This window comes from Pseudophryne corroboree, unplaced genomic scaffold, assembly GCF_028390025.1.
Source record: "Pseudophryne corroboree isolate aPseCor3 unplaced genomic scaffold, aPseCor3.hap2 scaffold_832, whole genome shotgun sequence".
NCBI lineage: Eukaryota > Metazoa > Chordata > Amphibia > Anura > Myobatrachidae > Pseudophryne > Pseudophryne corroboree.
This window is the reverse complement of record NW_026970411.1, coordinates 55,071-72,609: the sequence shown is the minus strand read 5'-3', so window position 1 is coordinate 72,609 and position 17,539 is coordinate 55,071. Positions and strand designations below refer to the sequence as shown.

Sequence of the window (17,539 nt, the reverse complement as noted above, 5' to 3'; positions counted from 1 at the left end):
GGTCTGCTTCTCTCCCCTCAGTCCCACGATGCAGCCAGCAGTGCTCCCTGAAAAAAATAAATCTAACCAAAGTCTTTTAGAGAAACCCAGGAGAGCTCCCCTATAGTGTGACCAGTCTCCTCTGGGCACAGAATCTAACTGGGGTCTGGGGGAGGGGCATAGAGGGAGGAGCCAGTTCACACCCATTCAAGGTCTTATAGTGTGCCCATGTCTCCTGCGGATCCGTCTATACCCCATGGTCCTTTTGGAGTCCCCAGCATCCTCTAGGACGAAGGAGAAATTGAACTTTTTGGCCACAACCATAAACGTTACGTTTGGAGAGGAGTCCACAAGACCTATGATGAAAGGTACACCATTCCTACTGTGAAACACGGAGGTGGATCGCTGATATTTTGGGGATGTGTGAGCTACAAAGGCACTGGAAACTTGGTCAAAATTGATGGCAAGATGAATGCAGCATGTTATCAGAAAATACTGGAGTAACATTTTGCACTCATCAGCCCGGAAGCTGCGCATGGGACATACTTGAACGTTCCAACATGACAATGATCCAAAACACAAGGCCAAGTCGACCTGTCATTGGCTACAGCAGAATAAAGTTAAGCTTCTGGAGTGGCCATCTCAGTCTCCTGACCTCAATATCATTGAGCCACTCTGGGGAGATCTCAAACGTGCAGTTCATGCAAGACAGCCCAAGAATTTACAGGAACCGCAAGCTTAAGTGGGGCCAACCACAAGAGTGACCCCACTTAACCTCGCGGTCTACCGCAGACCGCAAAGTTCCCACCATTGGATACAACGGAGCGCCTATGCGCTACATTGTATCTACAGTGCGCAGCCTGACTGACAGCTCAGGAGAGTGCCATGACGTGGCGCTCCCTGATTGGCTGAAGGGACCCTCTTTGACAGCAGTCACGGGGGTCCCGCCAGTGCGTGGTTCGGTAATCCGTTTTTTTTATTTTGCCAAGTCCCTGGATTACAAACTTAAAGAGGACCGATCTACACAGGATTTTTTGTGAGTATAATTTTATTTACAGGTACCCCGGGATTCTACTGGAGATGAGGACCGACTGCTTCATGTCAACATAGGTAAGTATGTATGAATGTAATGTGTAATGTATGTTTAATCAAATTTTACTATCAAGGTGTGTGTGGGTTTTTTTTTATTTGGGTATTTTTTTGTAGTAGAACTACAGGTACCAGTGTGCCCCCCCCCCCGCATGCTGGTACTTGTGGTTCTCCAAATACCAGCTTGCGGTGGAGGCTTGCTGGGACTTATAGTTCTGCTACAAAAAACAATATTCTTTTTTTTAGACAAAAGGCTATCAGCCTCCCATCCGCCGCCCTTGGATGGGGGGGGGGCCTCAGGCTTCACCCCTGGCCCTTGGGTGGCTGGAGGGGGGGTCCCCTTGATTTAAGGGGCCCCCACTCCTCCAAGGTACCCCGGCCAGGGGTGACTAGTTGGGGATTTAATGCCAGGACCGCAGGGACCAATATAAAAGTGTCCCCCGGCTGTGGCATTATCTCTCTGACTAGTGGAGCCCGGTGCTCGTGTTAAAAATACAGGGGACCCCTACGCTTTTTGTCCCCGGTATTTTTTGCACCAGGACCAGGCGCAGAGCCCTGTGCTGGTTGTTAAAATATGGGGGGAAACCCCTGTCAATTTCCCCCCCGTATTTTTACAACCAGGACCAGCTCAAAGAGCACGAGGCTGGTTATGCTTAGGAGGGGGGACTCCACGCAAATTTTTTTTGAGATTTTTAACACTTTAATTTAGCAAGATGATTTCCACAACTTTCTCTTGTGGAAATCATCTTGCTGAATCCTTCTTTGGGACGACGTACCAGATAAAAGATATCTTTATGGGCACACGGGAAAGGAAGCTAATGTAAGTTGTCCTGCATACCTATATATCATGTGAAGTCTTTTGGGGGCCTTTCCGCTACTGAATATCTTCATGCAGTAAAAGATACCTTTATGGACACGCAAGACAGAAATATCCTGTAAGTGTGTACCGTTTTTATTTGTGTGGGGACAGCACATTGTTTCAGATATAAAGATACCTTTATGGACACGCGTGATAGAAATTAGCTGTAAGTGTAATTCCACAGAGAGATAAAGTAGTGGATCCCACAGAAACTACAAAGGATCACCTTCAGATTTATGTGTACTATGCAGCGCTAGTTCCTGCTTCTTCTTTTTGTATATTCCAGTAGTGAGATTCAAACCAGCACACACAACCAAGAGGAAAGCCATGCTAACCAAACTTGAAAAGGAACAGCACTGGCTGAACCAACAATAATACTTTACCAAGTAACAGTGCAGAAAAACGAAGCACCGGGCGGGTGCCCAGCATCCTCTACGCACTACGAGAAAAGGATTTACCGGTAGGTAATTACAATCCTATTTTCTCTTACATCCTAGAGGATACTGGGGTCCATTTAGTACCATGGGGATGCACCAAAGCTCCCAAAACGGGTGGGAGAGTGCGGAGGTTCCTGCAGAACTGATTGATCAAACTGAAGGTCATCAGCGGCCAAAGCATCGCACTTGTAGAACTTAGCAAACGTGTTCGACCCTGACCAAGTAGCCGCTCATCAAAGCTGTAAAGCAGAGACACCCGTGGCAGCTGCCTAGGAAGAAACCACCAACCAAGTAGAGTGGGCCTGAACCGATTTCGGCACCGGCAAGCCTGCCGTAGAATAAGCATGCTGGATAGTAAGCCTGATCCTGCGATCAATAGACTGCTTTGAAGCAGGGCACCCAATTTTATTGGGATCATGGAAAACAAACAGCAAGTCAGATTTTCTGTGACAAGCCGTCCGCTTCACATAAACTTTCAAAGCCCTCACAACATCTAAGGACTTTGAAGAATCAGAGGTGTTGGTAATCACCGTAACCACAACAGGCTGGTTGATGTGAAATGCAGACACCACCTTAGGAAGGAACTGCTAACGAGTTCTGAGCTCAGCGCGATCCTCATGAAAAATCAAGTAGGGGCTCTTGTGAGACAATGTCGCCAGTTCCGACACGCGCCTGGCCGAAGCCAGGGCCAACAGTGTAACTGTCTGCCACGTAAGAAACTTAACGTCCGCTGCCTGTAAAGGCTCAAACCAATCCGATTGGAGGAACTGCAACACCACGTTGAGATCCAAAGGTGCCATAGGAGGCACAAAGGGTGGTTGGATGTGCAGAACACCCTTCAAAAAAGTCTAAACCTCAGGAAGAGATGCCAATTTCTTCTGAAAGAAAATGGACAAGGCCGAAATCTGGACTTTCAAGGAGCCCAAACGGAGGCCCACATCCACTCCTGCCTGCAGAAAAAGGAGAAATCGTCCCAGCTTAAATTCCATCACAGGAATTTTCCTGTTCTCACACCAAGAGACTTATTTCTTCCAAATACGGTGGTAATGTTTAGCCGTTACCCCCTTTCTGGCTTGGATCAAGGTTGGAATAACCTTATCCGGAATCCCTTTCTGGGCTAGAATTTGACGCTCAACCTCCATGCCGTCAAACTTAGCCGCGGTAAGTCTTGATAGACGAATGTAGAAGATCCTCTCGAAGAGGAAGAGGCCACAGGTCCTCCAGGAGCAACTCCAGTAGATCCGCGTATCAGGCCCTTCTTGGCCAGTCCAGAGCAATAAGAATTGCTTGAACCTTTTCCCTTTTTATTCTTTTGAGAATCCTTGGGATTAACGGAAGTGGTGGAAACAAGTAGACCATCTGGTAGACCCACTGAGTCACCAGAGAGTCCGCTAGCCACTGCTTGCGGGTCTCTCAACCTGGAACAATATCGCTTAAGCTTCTTGTTGAGATGAGAGGCCCTCTTGTCGATTTGGGGAATTCCCCACCGAAGTGCCAGGGACTCGAACACCTGCGGGTGAAGGCCCCACTCTCCTGGATGGAGGTCATGTCTGCCGTGGGAGTTCGCTTCCCAGTTGTCCACTCCCGGAATGAAGATTGCCAACAACGCCACCGCATGTCTTCATGCCCAGAGGAGAATCCTTTTTACCTTTAACATTGCAGTTCTGCTTTTCGTTCCGCCTTGTCGGTTTATGTATGCTACTGCCGTAACATTGTCCGACTGAACTTGTATGGCCTGATCTTGAAGAAGATGGGATGCCTGTAGAAGGGCGTTGTATACGGCCCCAAGTTCCAGAATGTTCACCGGAAGAATAGATTCTTGACTTGACCATTTTGCTTGGAACTGTTCCCCTTGGGTGACTGCTCCCCAACAACAGAGGCTTGCGTCTGTGGGTAGCAGAATCCAATTTTGAATCCTGAACCTTCGGTCTTCGGCTAGGTGAGAAGTCTGAAGCCACCACAGAAGAGAAATCCTGGCTCTTGGCGACAGACGTATCATCTGGTGCATGTGGAGATGCGATCCGGACCATTTGTCCAACAGATCCAGCTGGAAGGGCCTTACGTGAAACATTCCATATTGCAGAGATCAGTAAGGGGCCACCATCTTCCCCAAGAGGCGAATGCACAGGTGCACCGAAATCCGGGTCGGCCTTAGAACGTCCCGTACAATCGACTGGATCACCAATGCCTTTTCCATTGGGAGGAATACCCTCCGCGCCTCTGTATCCAGTATCATTCCCAGGAACTAAATCCTCCGTGTTGGTTCCAGGTGAGATTTTGGCAGGTTCAGAATCCACCCGTGATCCTGGAGTAACGTCGTTGAGAGGGCAATGCTGTGTAACAACTTCTCCCTGGACGGTGCTTTGATTAGCAGGTCATCAAGGTACGGTATTATGTTCACTCCCCGCAAGTGGAGGAGCAACATCAACTCTGCCATCACCTTGGTGAACACCTGTGGCGCCATAGAGAGTCCAAATGGCAGTGCCTGGAACTGGTAGTGGCATTCCTGTAACGCAAACCTGAGATAAGCCTGATGAGGCGGCCAAATCGGGACATGAAGGTACGCATCCTTGATGTCCAGAGACATCAGGAATTCCCCATCCTCTAGACCTGAGATCACCGCTCTCAGAGACTCCATCTTGAATTTGAACACCTTTAAATATGGGTTCAGAGACTTGAGGTTTAAAATGGGTCATACCGGACCGTTCAGTTTCGGCACCACAAACAGTTTGGAATCATAACCCTTGTTTTTAGGTGAGGTGGAACTGGAACAATCACCTGAGTCTGTACCAGTTTTTGAATTGCTGCCTGTAAGGTCAAACTTGCTTCTGGAGAAGCTGGTAAGCCGGATTTGAAGAATCTGGGAGGTGGTAGTTCTTGAAATTCCAGTCTGTATCCCTGTGCGATAAGATCATTCACCTAGGGATCTAGGCATGACGTTGCCCAGATGTGACTGAAATAATGTATCCGGGCTCCCACCTGCCTGTCTTCCAGGCAGTGTGGTCCACTGTCATGCTGAAGGCTTTGAGGAAGCAGTACCAGAGGTTTGTTCCTGAGAACCTGCAGCTACGGCTATTCTGGGTTTACCTTTACCGCCTCTGAAGGCTGTAGAAGAACCCTTGGACTTGTTTTTAAATTTAGCTGTCCAAAAGGACTGCAAAGTCGGAGCAGAGTAGGTTTTCCTAGCTGGGGAGCTGCAGAAGGAAGGTATGTAGACTTACCCGCAGTGGCCTTAGATATCCAAGTATCTAGTTCATCTCCAAACAGAGCCTCACCCGTGAATGGTAGGCTCTCCACGCATTTTCTAGAATCTGCACCCGCAGTCCAAGAGCGAAGCCACAATTCCCTGCGTGCTGACACTGCCATGGCAGTGGTGCATGCGTTGAGTAAACCAATTTCTTTTATGGTCTCCACCATGAAGTTAGCAGCATCTTGGATGTGCTGTAGGAGTAAAATAATGTCATCCCTGGTTAGTGAATCTAAATCTTCAATTAGATTATCAGACCATCTTGCAATTGCCGTAGTGATTCATGCACAAGCAATATTGGGTCTCTGGGCTACCCCAGCCAACGAGTATATAGATTTGAGAGTGGTCTCAACCTTACGGTCAGCCGCATCCTTTAAGGACGCCGCCCCGGGAACCGGTAAGATTATCTTTCGCAACAACCTGGACACAGATGCGTCCACTATCGATGGGTTTTTCCTTTTTTTTCTATCCTCCAAAGTAAAGGGGAAGGAAGAAATTAACCTTTTTGGGATCTGACATTTTTGGTCAGGGTTCACCCAAGCTTCTTCAAAGAGGACATTTAACGCCTTTGAAGCCGGAAAAGTAGCTGAGGATTTCTTTTTTTGTATTAAAGTAATATTCCTCAATTACTTCCTCTGCCCTGACAGGAATATGTAAGACAGTTCTAACCGCCTCTATGAGGGCCTGGATACCCTGTGACAGGCAGCACCCCCCCCCACTGGCATCCATATTATCCGGATCCGGATCAGTGTCACCCTGCATGACTTGGGCCAGAGTACACTTTTGTAGGCAAATGGCGAGGGATTGAGACACAGGTATGGGAGCTGAATCTTTGTTGATCAGGTCATCCATAGACTGCCTTAAGAATTGTGTCTCCCTTTCACTATGAGATAGCTTAGTGCAAATATTAGAAATCATCCTTTTAATAGAAGCCAACCACGGGGGTTCAGCCCCACTAGCTTGAGAGGGAGCACTATCTTGGGTGCAGGGTAGTGAGTCCTCAGGGGATGAGAGACATACTGCTGTACAAGAGATACAGTCCCTGGACATGATTGTGAAAGGGACACACACACACACACACACACACACACACACACACACAGTATCCTCTAGGACGTAAGAGAAAAGTATTTCCCCAAGACAGGTGTGTCAGGGTGGGCGCACTGTGGATCCTATGGACCTCGAAGAAAAAGAGTTCACCATGGTAAGTCTAACAAAACTCTTGTTTTCTTCATCAGGATCCATAGTGATCCACAGTCCTTACATTGGGGATGTCCTAAAGCAGTTTCCCCTAAGAGTGGGGACGCTCCTGAGTAGACAGGAGAATCCGACGCCCTAAGGAAGCTTCCTGAGAGGCAAAGGTATCAAAAGGCATAAAAACCTCAGGAACGTGTTAATAGAAGACAACGTAGCTGTCGTGCAGAGTTGTTCAGCAGTAGCACCTCAGCGAGCCACCCATGAGGGACCTGCTGAACGTATTGAATGAGCAGAGACCGGAACAGGAAGATCAGCTTGAATGTAAGCCTCTGCAATAGTCATGCAAAGCCACCTGGACAGCGTTTGTTTACTAGCTGGCCAACCTTGCTGATAGAATCCATACAGGACAAATAGAGAATCCGTTTTCCTAATCACTCTGGTACTTTCCACATAAATCCTTATTAACCACCTCCAAGGCCTCACCAGCCAATAGGACTGTTAGGGTCTCCTGCCCTGTGCTGCCACGTCGTCATGGCAACCGGGAGGCAAGTGCTAGCGGAGTAACCTGAGCGCAGCTGATACTCCGGTTCGGGTCTTTTGCTGTGCAGTGGTTACAGGTTCTGCGCGGCAGGGGATCCGGTGCTGGTTTTTGTGCTCACAGTCTGTGAGGTCTGAGTGGGGCGTGGACAGCACCTGCTATATAAACCCTCTTCTCAGGTTAGGCAGATACAGCTGAATCTTTGTTGGTTAGTCAGTTCCTGAAAGTTAGCTAGTACTGTGTAACTTTGTATTTGCTTGTTGCTTACTGCAAATAGGCCTTGGGATTTGGTACTACACTCTGCCAATCCAGACCTAGCAGTAAGACTGGAGTCAGTCGTTTAACCTGCTGGGGTTCTTTTGCTATTCTGTGAACCTAGCAAGTTTGCGGCTGTATTCTCAGACTTGCCTGCCAAAATCGTTTCTCACTGTGCAAGGTGTCCAGGTGTCAGTTTAGTGGCAGTAAGCTGAACCGGTGCACTGCAAGTGAGGACTAGGATTGTGGAGACTCTCCTTGTGTCTATTATTCCATCTCTGACCAAGGAGTTTACTGCCACACCCGTTGGTAACCCTTTAGGGTTTTGCTGTTACCCTTAGCAACAGCATTTCGGGTTCTCTACGTATTAAATCACAACATCTCGCTTCTTTCCATCTGAGCATTCCTAATACTAGGGAGACACCAAGTTTCTTAGCCTTTGGGCTTCTATGTTCACTTTGTGTTTATTTTGTTACTCTATCACCTTCTGTGTATGTAATGTCATATTCCCCAGTCTGTCTGTGAGTTCATTTGTTTTGCATCCCTCTCCGTTCAGACATCAGTACATTCCTGCTGGCACTGGTGTGCATAACAAGGACTAAAAGGCTGGAACCACTATCTCTGTATTTAGATGAAACTTGGACACCAACTTAGGAAGGTGCCTCACCTTGGTCTGGAGAACTGCCCTATCTTGATGGAAGATCAGAAACGAAGGACAGGAAAGCACTCCTAAATCAGACACCATTCTCATAGAGGCAATAGCCAGGAGATATAACACCTTTACAGACAGCCACTTAAGGTCCACTGACTCTGAAGGCTCAAATGGGGAAGTCTTAAGAGCTTGCCAGACAAGGGATAAATCCCAGGGGCCACTGGATGTACAAAGGGAGGCTGGATATGGAGTATTCCTTGAAAAAAGGTACGCCCATCTTGTAGTGGAGCAATCTGTCATTGAAACCACACTGATAGTGCAGAAACTTGTACTTTCAGGAATGCTAGGCAAAGACCAAGGTCTAACCCTGCTTGTAGAAAGGCCAGTACCTTGGAGACCCTAAAAAGGTAGGAGGGTCATAGCGCCTAGGCGCACACCACTGAAAATAAGCATGTCAAATCAGGTAATAGATGCGGGTTGAAGACGCAAATGGTCTATATCACTGCATCCGAGAACCCCATAGCTCTGAAGACTGATGACTCATGAGCAAAGCCATCAAAGACAGTCGAGCCAGGTTCCGATGCAGACAGGGACCCCGAGACAACAAGTCTGCTCGCTGTGGCAGTAGGAATGGCATGTCTATGGATACATTTTGCAGATCAGCGGACCAATGGTGCCTAGGCCATATGGGAGTAATCAGTATAATGGGGCCTCCTTCACGTTTAAACTTGCAATGAAATCTGGGTAACAGCGATACTGGAGAAAACAGGTATCCCTGAAGGAAGGTCCACCGTACTGATAAAATGTCCACGAATGCTGCCTGCGGATCTTTGGTCCTGGATCTATAGATTGGGACCTTGTGATTGTGATGCAAGTTCATGAGGTCTACATCCGGCAGACCCCATCTGTTTACCAGGTTCTGGAACACTTCAGGGTGCAGAGCCCATTCGCTGCTGTGGACATTCTGCCGACTGAGGAAGTCTGCTCCCCAGTTGAGGATTCCTGGTAGAAACACAGCTGAGATGGCCGGAAGGTGAGTCTCAGGCCACTGGAGCGTGCGCTCCACCTTTGCCATAGCCAGATGGCTGAGAGTGCCCCCTTGGTGGTCTAGATAGACAACTGCAGTGACAATGTCGAACTGAATCTGAACAGGCCTGCCTTGGAGGAGATCCTGAGCCTGAAAGAAAGCGCTGTAGAGTGCCCGAAGTTCCAGGACGTTGATTGGCAAGCAACTTTTGTCTGGAGTACACCGACCTTGAAGATGTGAGGACCACCCAATCCAGAATCCAAAAAAGGATGTCCTTTCTCTAAGTATGACATCTGTAGCCACCAGGGGGCTTATTTACTAATATTCGTGTTTTAGCCGTTTTTAAGGGTGTTTGATCTCGAATGGTATCGGGTGCATTTTGCTGCAAATTTTGAATTCTGATACGGTCATTTACTAAGCTACCGAGTTTTCCTCATTCGTTTTTTCCGATGTCGATGTGATTCGTAATGTCAGGCAGTGTTTTACGGGAGTGATGAGTAAAACACTGCCTGACAAAACACAAGAAATCCCGGCAGGATCTGTGAGATCCGTGCAGGGCTTCATTGTGTACCTTAAATCAGTTTTTAAAGTGGTAAAAATTCAGAAAAAAATTGCGTGGGGTCCCCCCTCCTAAGCACAACCAGCCTCGGGCTCTTTGAGCCGGTCCTGGTTGTAAAAATACAGGGGAAAAATTGTCAGGGGATCCCCCTTATTTTAACAACCAGCACAGGGCTCTGCACCTGGTCCTGGTGCCAAAAATACGGGGGACAAAAAGCATAGGGGTCCCCCATATTTTTAACACCAGCACCGGGCTCCACTAGTCAGAGAGATAATGCCACAGCCGGGGGACACTTTTATATAGGTCCCTGCGGCCCTGGCATTAAATCCCCAACTAGTCACCCCTGGCCAGGGTACCCTGGAGGAGTGGGGACCCCTTAAATCAAGGGGTCCCGGCCCTCCAGCCACCCAAGGGCCAGGGGTGAAGCCCGAGGCTGTCCCCCCCCATCCAAGGGCGGCGGATGGGAGGCTGATAGCCTTTTGTCTAAAAAAAAGAATATTGTTTTTTGTAGCAGAACTATAAGTCCAAGCAAGCCTCCCCCGCAAGTTGGTACTTGGAGAACCACAAGTACCAGCATGCGGGGGGGAAACGGGCCCGCTGGTACCTGTAGTTCTACTACAAAAAAATACCCAAATAAAAACAGGACACACACACCGTGACAGTACAACTCTATTACATACATGCACACCGACATACACACATACTTACCTATGTTGACACAAAGAGTCGGTCCCCTTCTCCACGTAGAATCCACGTGGTACCTGTAAATAAAATTATACTCACAACAATCCTGTGTAGATCGGTCCTCTTCTGTTTGTAATCCACGTACTTGGCAAAATAGTAAAACGCATTACCCGGACCACGCACTGAAAGGGGTCCCATGTTTACACATGGGACCCCTTTCCCCGTCAAGCGGGACCCCCCGTGACTCCTGTCACAGAAGGTCCCTTCAGCCAATCAGGGAGCGCCACGTCACGGCACTCTCCTGATTGGCTGTGCGCGCCTGAACTGTCAGTCAGGCTGCGCACTGAAGATACAATGTAGCGCATAGGCGCTCCATTGTATCCAATGGTGGGGCCAGCCACAAGAGTTGTTTTATAAACACCCAACTGAAAACAGGGCTGATGGTCCTAGACTACACCACTGCACCACTGGGCAGATACATTTCCATCATTAGTCTGTACTGACAGAGGAGGGTGTAGGATAAGAGATTGTTGTAGTGACTGAACAATGAGAATATGTGACTTCTGTAATAAGTGTTTATTACTCACCTGTGCTGATATCTGTAGGGATCTCCTCCTCCTTACACTGCTGATCACCCCTCACATACGTCTCTTCTTCTCCCTCTATATCTTCTGCATTTATATCAGTCACATACGTCTCTTCTTCTTCCTCTATATCTTCTGCCTTTATATCAGTCACATACGTCTCTTCTTCTCCCTCTATATCTTCTGCCTTTATATCAGTCACATACGTCTCTTCTTCTCCCTCTATATCTTCTGCCTTTATATCAGTCACATACGTCTCTTCTTCTCCCTCTGTATCTTCTGCCTTTATATCAGTCACATACGTCTCTTCTTCTCCCTTTGTATCTTCTGCCTTTATATCAGTCACATACGTCTCTTCTTCTCCCTCTATATCTTCTGCCTTTATATCAGTCACACACGTCTCTTCTTCTCCCTCTATATCTTCTGCCTTCATATCTCTCACATCCGTCTCTTCTTCTACCTCTATATCTTCTGCCTTTATATCAGTCACATACGTCTCTTCTTCTCCCTCTATATCTTCTGCCTTTATATCAGTCATATACGTCTCTTCTTCTCCCTCTATATCTTCTGCCTTCATATCTCTCACATCCGTCTCTTCTTCTCCCTCTATATCTTCTGCCTTTATATCAGTCACATACGTCTCTTCTTCTCCCTTTGTATCTTCTGCCTTTATATCAGTCACATACGTCTCTTCTTCTCCCTCTATATCTTCTGCCTTCATATCTCTCACATCCGTCTCTTCTTCTCCCTCTATATCTTCTGCCTTTATATTAGTCACATACGTCTCTTCTTCTCCCTTTGTATCTTCTGCCTTTATATCAGTCACATATGTCTCTTCTTCTCCCTCTATATCTTCTACCTTTATATCAGTCACATACTTTTCTTCTTCTACCTCTATATCCTCTGCCTTTATATCAGTCACATACGTCTCTTCTTCTCCCTGTATATCTTCTGCCTTCATATCAGTCACATACGTCTCTTCTTCTCCCTCTATATCTTCTGCCTTTATATCAGTCACATACGTCTCTTCTTCTCCCTCTATATCTTCTGCCTTCATATCAGTCACATACGTCTCTTCTTCTCCCTCTATATCTTCTGCCTCTATATCAGTCACATACGTCTCTTCTTCTCCCTCTATATCTTCTGCCTTTATATCAGTCACATACGTCTCTTCTTCTCCCTCTATATCTTCTGCCTTTATATCAGTCACATACGTCTCTTCTTCTCCCTCTATATCTGGTATTTTAGTATTAGACAGACGTTCTACCTAAAAAGAAAAAAAACAAACACTATAATGACATTTGCATACAGTCTAATTAAACTGAGGTGAAACAGTATAATATCAGTGTATAAGACACACAGCTTCTCTACAGATCATATAGTGACAGTCACTTTGGTATATTGGTAAGACCCAAAATCCCACCTACCTGATCCTCCTGTGGGATCCTGTGATTCTCCTCTGTACAGTCCTGGGAATACAGAGGACGGGGACATCTCTCTGGGGTATCTCTGTTACTGGGTCCATCTGTAGGAGACACACAGTGACTGAGTACAGTGTATATATGTGATTATCAGGTGATGTGTGTATATAGGGGGCCCCCATACCTGCTCTCCCCTGTACAATACATGACAGTCTCCTCTTACCAAGTGATGTGAGGGGCCGGTGATTATCCATCATCACGTCCTCGTACAGACCCCCGTGTTCCTCTATATACTCCCCCTCCTGCATGGAGACATAGACAGTGACATCCTGACACCTTATAGGAACATGACACACACAGTGATACAGTCATCACCCAGACACATCCCCTGGTGTTACTGTATAATGCCCCATTCCCAGCAGTCTCCTCTCCAGTCATCACCCAGACACATCCCCTGGTGTTACTGTATAATGTCCCATTCCCAGCAGTCACCTCTCCAGTCATCACCCAGACACATCCCCTGGTGTTACTGTATAATGTCCCATTCCCAGCAGTCACCTCTCCAGTCATCACCCAGACACGTCCCCTGGTGTTACTGTATAATGCCCCATTCCCAGCAGTCTCCTCTCCAGTCATCACCCAGACACATCCCCTGGTGTTACTGTATAATGTCCCATTCCCAGCAGTCACCTCTCCAGTCATCACCCAGACACGTCCCCTGGTGTTACTGTATAATGCCCCATTCCCAGCAGTCTCCTCTCCAGTCATCACCCAGACACATCCCCTGGTGTAACTGTATAATGCCCCATTCCCAGCAGTCTCCTCTCCAGTCATCACCCAGACACAACCCCTGGTGTTACTGTATAATGTCCCATTCCCAGCAGTCACCACCCAGACACGTCCCCTGGTGTTACTATATATATAATGTCACATTCCCAGCAGTCACGTCTCCAGTCATCACCCAGACACATCCCCTGGTGTTACTATATAATGTCCCATTCCCAGCAGTCAGCTCTCCAGTGATCACCCAGACACATCCACTGGTGTTACTGTATAATATCCCATTCCCAGCAGTCACCTCTCCAGTCTTCACCCAGACGAGTTCCCCGGTGTTACTGTATAATGTCCTATTCCCAGTACTCACCTCTCCAGTCATCACCCAGACACATCCCCTGGTGTTACTGTATAATGTCCCATTCCCAGCAGTCACCTCTCCAGTCATCACCCAGACACATCCCCTGGTGTTACTGTATAATGCCCCATTCCCAGCAGTCACCTCTCCAGTTATCATGCAGACACGTCCCTCGGTATTACTGTATAATGTACCATTCCCAGCAGTCACCTCTCCAGTCTTCAGCCAGACACGTCCCCCGCTGTAACTGTATTATGTCCCATTCCCAGCAGTCACCTCTCCAGTTATCACCCAGACACATTCCATGGTGTTACTGTATAATCTACCATTCCCGACAGTAACCTCTCTAGTCATCACCCAGTCACGTCCCCTGGTGTTACTGTATAATGCTCCATTCCCGGCAGTCACCTCTCCAGTCATCACCCAGACACGTCCCCCGGGGTTACTGTATAATGCCCCATTCCCAGCAGTCACCTCTCCAGTCAGCAACTGAATGATCTTGTTGGTGAGTTCCAGGATCTTCTGATCATTGTGTCTCTCATGTGTCAGTGAGTGAGGTGGAGGCACCGTGATGGGGCTCTGGGTTCTACTCAGTCTTCCTGATACACGGAGATGGCTGCTGGGTGTCTCATACTCATTGGATGTCTTCTTCACTATTGTGTAATCCTGTGTAATGGTGGAGACATCAAATATCGATATATACACTCCCAGATCCCCTCACCTCCCCAGTCATGTCCCTGTATTATTACTATAGAAATAAGTGAAGTCACTGTGACACTCCCAGATTCCTTCACCTCCACAATTATGTCCCTTTATTATTACTATAGATATGTGATGTCACTGTGACACTCCCAGGTCCCCTCACCTCACCAGTCATGTCCCTATAGTATTACTATAGATGTAAGTGATGTCACTGTGACATTCCCAGATCCTCTCACCTCCCCAGTCAGGTCCCTGTATTATTAATATAGATATGTGACATCACTGTGTCACTCCCAGATCCCCTTACCTCCTCAGTCATGTCCCTGTATTATTACTATAGATATAAGTGATTTTACTGTGATGCTCCCAGATCCCCCAAACTCCCCAGTCATGTCCATGTATTATTACTATAGATATAAGTGACATCACAGTGACGCTCCCAGATCTCCTCACCTCCCCAGTCATGTCCCTGTATTATTACTATAGATATAAGTGATGTCACTGTGACACTCCCAGATTCACTCACCTCCCCAGTCATGTCCCTGTATTATTACTATAGATATTAGTGAGGTCACTGTGACACTCCCAGAACCACTCACCTCCCCTGTCATGTCCCTGTATTATTACTATAGATATAAGGTCACAGTGATGCTCTCAGATCCTCTCACCTCCCCAGTCATGTCCCTGTATTATTATAGATATAAGGTCACTGTGACGCTCCCAGATCCACTCACCTCCCCAGTCAGCAGGTAGATGATCTCCAGGGTGATATTTATTATACTCTCAGTCCTGTGACTCCTGTCCTTGTCCATCCTTGTGAATCAGAGAGAATACAGAACGTGTGATGTGTAGTAAAAACTCCGTTCCCGACAGCTGGAGTTCCTTAGAATAAATATAATACATAAAACATATTGCACATGTAACATAGTAAATGTGGAATAGAGTGGCCATTAAGTCTCCTATTTCCCCACAGCCATAGAGTCCTGGTCAGTGTCTCCGAGGTTCCTGTGACCCAGCCCCATAAGGCTGTACTGCATAGTGGGCCTGATCTAGATTGTAGCGCTATTGTGGGTGGAGTCACAATGAACTGATGTTCGGTATACCGCTCATGTGCAGGACCCGTACGGAGCATATGCTCTATGTGTCCTGAGTTGTCAGACGAGTATGGCTGCAGCCATTGAGTGGTGTAAGGGTGAGAATTGGTTGTGAAGGGACAGGGTCTCCTGAGGGAAATTTCATGGCCTTATTCATGGAGCTGCGGCGTACAGTCTCCGTGACCTCAGGTTTCACACATCCAGCCGATGGTGTAGCAAAGGCGGCAGGAGTCAGGCAAGGGAAAGGTGGCAGGAGACAGGCAGGGAAAGGCAGCAGGAGACAGGCAGTGGAAAGGCGGCAGGAGATAGGCAGGAGACAGGCAGGGGAAAGGTGGCAGGAAACAAGCAGTGGAAAGGTTGCAGGAGACAGGCAGGGGAAAGGCGGCAGGAGACAGGCAGGGAAAGGTGGCAGAAGACAGGCAGGGGAAAGGTGGCAGGAGACAGGCAGGGGAAAGGCGGCAGGAGACAGGCAGGTGGGCAGCAGGGTGGGGGTGGTAGGAGACAGGCAGGGGAAAGGTGACAGGAAACAGGCAGGGGAAAGGCGGCAGGAGACAGCCAGGGGAAAGGTGGCAGGAGACAGGCAGGGGAAAGGCGGACGGAGACAGGCAGTGGAAAGGTGGCAGGAGACAGGCAGGGGAAAGGCGGCAAGAGACATTATTTGTTCTCAGGAGATTGAATAAATTGTTAATAATTTGTAATAAAAGTTATGTTTTATTCTTTGAGAATATCTCATTATTTCTTCACAAGAGTGCGCCCACAAAGAAGTCTACGTTCTTTCTCTTGTCACTGTGACACTCCCAGGTCCCCCCACCTCCCCAGTCATGTCCCTGTATTACTATAGATATAAGTGACATCACAGTGACGCACCCAAGTGTGTGATATACATTTGCTTCATACTGCTCCAATTATCATCTGTTTCACATGCCAGGGATATTATGGTCTCTGCTTTAATATAGCCTAGAATTTGAGCAATAGTTTCAATCCCCACAATTACATATAATAAAAATAATAATAATAATAACAAAGACACGAAAGGCTGCACCCCTGTATAAAAATAATAACATGTCTTTATTAACAGGACACCACAGGCTACTCCCCCTTTATAATAATAACAGGACACCAAAGGCTGCTCCCCCTGTATAATAATAACAACAACAACAACACAGGCTGCTCCCTCTCAATAATAATAACAGGACACCACAGTCCGCTCCCCCTGTATAATAACAACACACCACAGGCTGCTCCTCCTGTATTATAATAATAACAGGACACCACATGCTGCTCCTCCTGTATAATAATAATAACAGGACACCACAGGCTGCTCCCCCTGAATAATAATAATAATATCAGGACACCACAGGCTGCTCCTCCTGTATAGTAAGACGCCATTACCTGATCTCCACGGACACTGTATGTGGAACGCTAAGTTCGGAAGTATTGTCACAGGCCACAGCCCCGTCCTCTGTAAAGCTATAATATGAATATTACCACATATGTCCTCAGTGCCGGAGTCCGGCGGCCATTTTCTTGTAGACCAGTCCGGCATCAGCTGCAGCAGCAATAGGTTCCCTGGCCGTGTAGTGACGTCAGGAGCGGCGGCCATTTTCCCCTGGTCTGAGCTCCGCCTTCCTTCTATCATTCCCACAAGGCAGCAGGAGCAGAGAGCAGCCATTGCTGTGTCTGGCAGCAGGTAATGATATTATTATTATTATTCTATAGGCTGAGCAGCTCTGGTGTCAGGTTCTGTACTACAGGGGGAGCAACCTCTGGTGCCTTGTTATAGTGCAGCTGGAGCAGCCTCTGGTGCTGCATTATCCCTGTACAGGTGGCTGACACTCTAGTGTCCTATTACTGTAATGCAGGTGGCGCAGACCCCGCCGTTACCGTAATACAGGTGGCGCAGATCCTGCCGTTACCGTAATACAGGTGGCGCAGACCCCACCGTTACCGTAATACAGGTGGCGCAGACCCCGCCGTTACCGTAACACAGGTGGCGCAGACCCCACCGTTACCGTAATACAAGTGACGCAGACCCCGCCGTTACCGTAATACAGGTGGCGCAGACCCCACCGTTACCGTAATA

The 17,539-nt window shown here is 47.7% G+C and overlaps 1 protein-coding gene across 3 annotated transcripts in view; it reads right to left on the bottom strand.

The window, feature by feature from the left end:
* Positions 1 to 17,020, bottom strand: part of LOC135042659 (oocyte zinc finger protein XlCOF7.1-like) — a 34,787-nt gene extending 17,767 nt beyond the window's left edge. For 2 of the 3 annotated variants that reach the window (XM_063955037.1, XM_063955038.1), the window contains exons 1-6: positions 16,849 to 17,020; positions 15,097 to 15,244; positions 14,135 to 14,326; positions 12,752 to 12,830; positions 12,535 to 12,632; positions 11,111 to 12,374 (exon numbers count right to left, since the gene is read on the bottom strand). In XM_063955037.1, the coding sequence (XP_063811107.1) occupies positions 11,111 to 12,374; positions 12,535 to 12,632; positions 12,752 to 12,830; positions 14,135 to 14,326; positions 15,097 to 15,174 (1,711 nt within the window). In that variant the 5' untranslated portion in view covers positions 15,175 to 15,244; positions 16,849 to 17,020. The remainder of the gene's footprint in view (positions 1 to 11,110; positions 12,375 to 12,534; positions 12,633 to 12,751; positions 12,831 to 14,134; positions 14,327 to 15,096; positions 15,245 to 16,848) is intronic. The other variant, XM_063955039.1, reaches the window with a different exon arrangement.
* Between the last annotated feature and the right edge of the window lie 519 nt (positions 17,021 to 17,539).